Raw genomic sequence first — 2,497 nt, forward strand, 5'->3', positions numbered from 1 at the left:
GCAGAAACATTGTCTCTTGTGAAGTGTTTCTGGTTTACTTGACAAACATACTGAAGCAGAAACATGCAGAACAAACTTCATGTTTTCAAGCTACTGTATTTAAGCTTCTGCAGTTAAACTGAAAACTAAAGGACAGACAAAAAAAAAGCTTCAGAACAGTGATTGATGAATAATCAGAGACTGTGTCACTGTTTGAAAATCACTAACATCTCTTACAGGACGATGAAGATCAGCTGGGGACTAAAAAAAAAAACAGAGGAGAGAACAGAATATCAACATGTCAACTCTGATACCACAGGTAAAAATCACAGTCACATCATTGTTTAAAATGATTCTAAAGAACATTTTTATTAGATTCTCTCAATAAAATATTTTTTTTTCAAGCACTTTATTTACGTTTCAAATCCACTTCTTTCTGCATATTATCTCATCAACAAATTCCAAACATAAGTCTTTATCTACATATTGAAGTAATGTGTGGTAAACATACCTCCTGCTGGTGGATTCTGGTTATTTTGATCTGTGATGTTGATTAAGATCAAGATATTTGCATCATAACATGTCACATATCACATGTGTTGTGTGTTATTGTGTGATGTGAGGATTGTGGACACTGAATGTCTGATTTGACTGTTTGCAGTGAGGATTGTTCTTCTGGGTTCGAGCGTGTCTGAAAACAGTCTGGTGGGAAACTTCATATTAGGACGAGCAGCGTTTGACAGTGAAGCTCCTCCAGATGTTGTAGAGAGAGTCGCAGGAAGACTGAAGGACAGACACGTGATCATCATCAACAGTCCTCAGCTGCTCCAGACCAACATCTCAGATCATCAGATCACACAGACAGTGAGAGAGTGTGTCCATCTGTCTGATCCAGGACCTCATGTGATCGTTCTGCTCCTCAAACATGAGCCGTGTTCAGCAGAAGATCAAGAGCGTGTGGAGAAGGTGCTGCTCTCTTTCTCTGAGCGCGTTTATCAACACACCATGGTGCTCAGCACACGAGAGCCACTGAAACCAATGACATCCTGCAGAAAATCATTCAGAAATGTGCAAACAGACACTTCAGTCTTCAGACGAGCAGCTCTCCTCATGATCTTCTGCAGACGCTTGAGGACATTGTGAAGATGAATGATGGACGACACCTGAGTTGTGCTGAAGGTTCACAGCATTTCACAATGGAGAAACAGAATATTTGATGTTTATATTGGTAAATTAACATGTTTTCATTTTGTTCTGTTCTCAGTTCCAGAGTATAAAAAGATGAATCTGGTTGTGTGTGGGAGCGACGAGACATTAAAATCCTCCATATCAGAGCCGATCCTGCAGCAGACAGACAGAAGATCAGATCGTCAGATCAGTCTGGTGGAGCTTCCAGCTCTGATTCGTCTCTCAGAGGAGGAAGTGATGCGTCAGACTCACCGCTGTGTGTCTCTCTGTCATCCTGGAGTTCATGTTTTCATCATCATCATTCCTGAAGCTCCAATTAATAATGAAGACAAAGAAGAAATGGAGAAGATCCAGAGGATATTTAGCTCAAGAATCAACAAACACATCATGATCCTCATAAAGCTGAATTCAGAGCATCAGACAGCAGAACTAAATGAAGAAACACAATCTGTCATTCAGATTTTTGGAGGAAGACATCAGTTCATTAATCCCAAAACACAAGTGTCTGTGTTGATGGAGAAACTGGAGCAGATGGTTGAGGAAAATAGTGGTGTTTGTTTCTCCACAGAGACACTGATGGAGGCACAGATGGAAAAACTGCTGAAATTTGAAGAGATGAAAAAGAAAATTCAATCACTAGAGACACATTTACTGTCACGAGGTAATAAACAGAAAATCATTTTGGGGAGGACCTGAAACCGGAAGTTGTTCATCAGTTAACACGGTCAGTGTCTTCAGCTTTTTGTAAATTGGGTGATATTCACTTTCTTCTCAGATGTGATTTTGATTTACCCAAACTTCCTGTGAAGTTATCAGCATTCACCAACAAGTCTTATTATGTTGGAAATTGGCACACACACAATTTTACACCTCACAATACTCCTGTCTGGAATAACAAATCCCTGTTTTATGAGAACTGGGTAATTAGAAATATTTGGTCAGTGATGGATGTAATGGATGAGAGTGGTGATATGTTAGATTACAATTCTTTCACTTTAAAACTCAGATTTCTCTGTCATCCAAAGCAGTTCTTTGCTGTTGTAAATTCAATACCCTCAGGTATAAAATGTTAATGAGATGTTTCCTTTCTTCCCTTGTTATAGTTGGTGATATTGAAATAGAGAGTAAACTCTGCACTGACAAATATATAAGACACATTATTATCCAGTTATGCCACCCCTGTCAAATATTAAAAAATAAATCAGATGACACATTTAATACAAAATACTGTTAAATATTTCAGAACAGCCTAAGATTCACTATCCTCCAAAAGGTAAAAGAAATACACTTTAAAAATATTAAATGATATATATTCTTCCAATAAATTTTC

General features: G+C 38.1%; 1 protein-coding gene across 1 annotated transcript; it reads left to right on the plus strand.

Moving 5' to 3' along the window:
• The first annotated feature begins 488 nt into the window (after positions 1-488).
• On the plus strand, positions 489-1,974 carry LOC127158441 (uncharacterized). The gene is made up of 3 exons (XM_051101579.1): positions 489-1,158; positions 1,244-1,828; positions 1,943-1,974. Exons 1-3 carry the CDS (start codon positions 1,125-1,127, stop codon positions 1,972-1,974), a joined length of 651 nt encoding a protein of 216 aa, XP_050957536.1. The 5' UTR covers positions 489-1,124.
• The last annotated feature ends 523 nt before the right edge of the window (positions 1,975-2,497 follow it).

This window comes from Labeo rohita, unplaced genomic scaffold, assembly GCF_022985175.1.
Source record: "Labeo rohita strain BAU-BD-2019 unplaced genomic scaffold, IGBB_LRoh.1.0 scaffold_151, whole genome shotgun sequence".
NCBI classification, from domain to species: domain Eukaryota; kingdom Metazoa; phylum Chordata; class Actinopteri; order Cypriniformes; family Cyprinidae; genus Labeo; species Labeo rohita.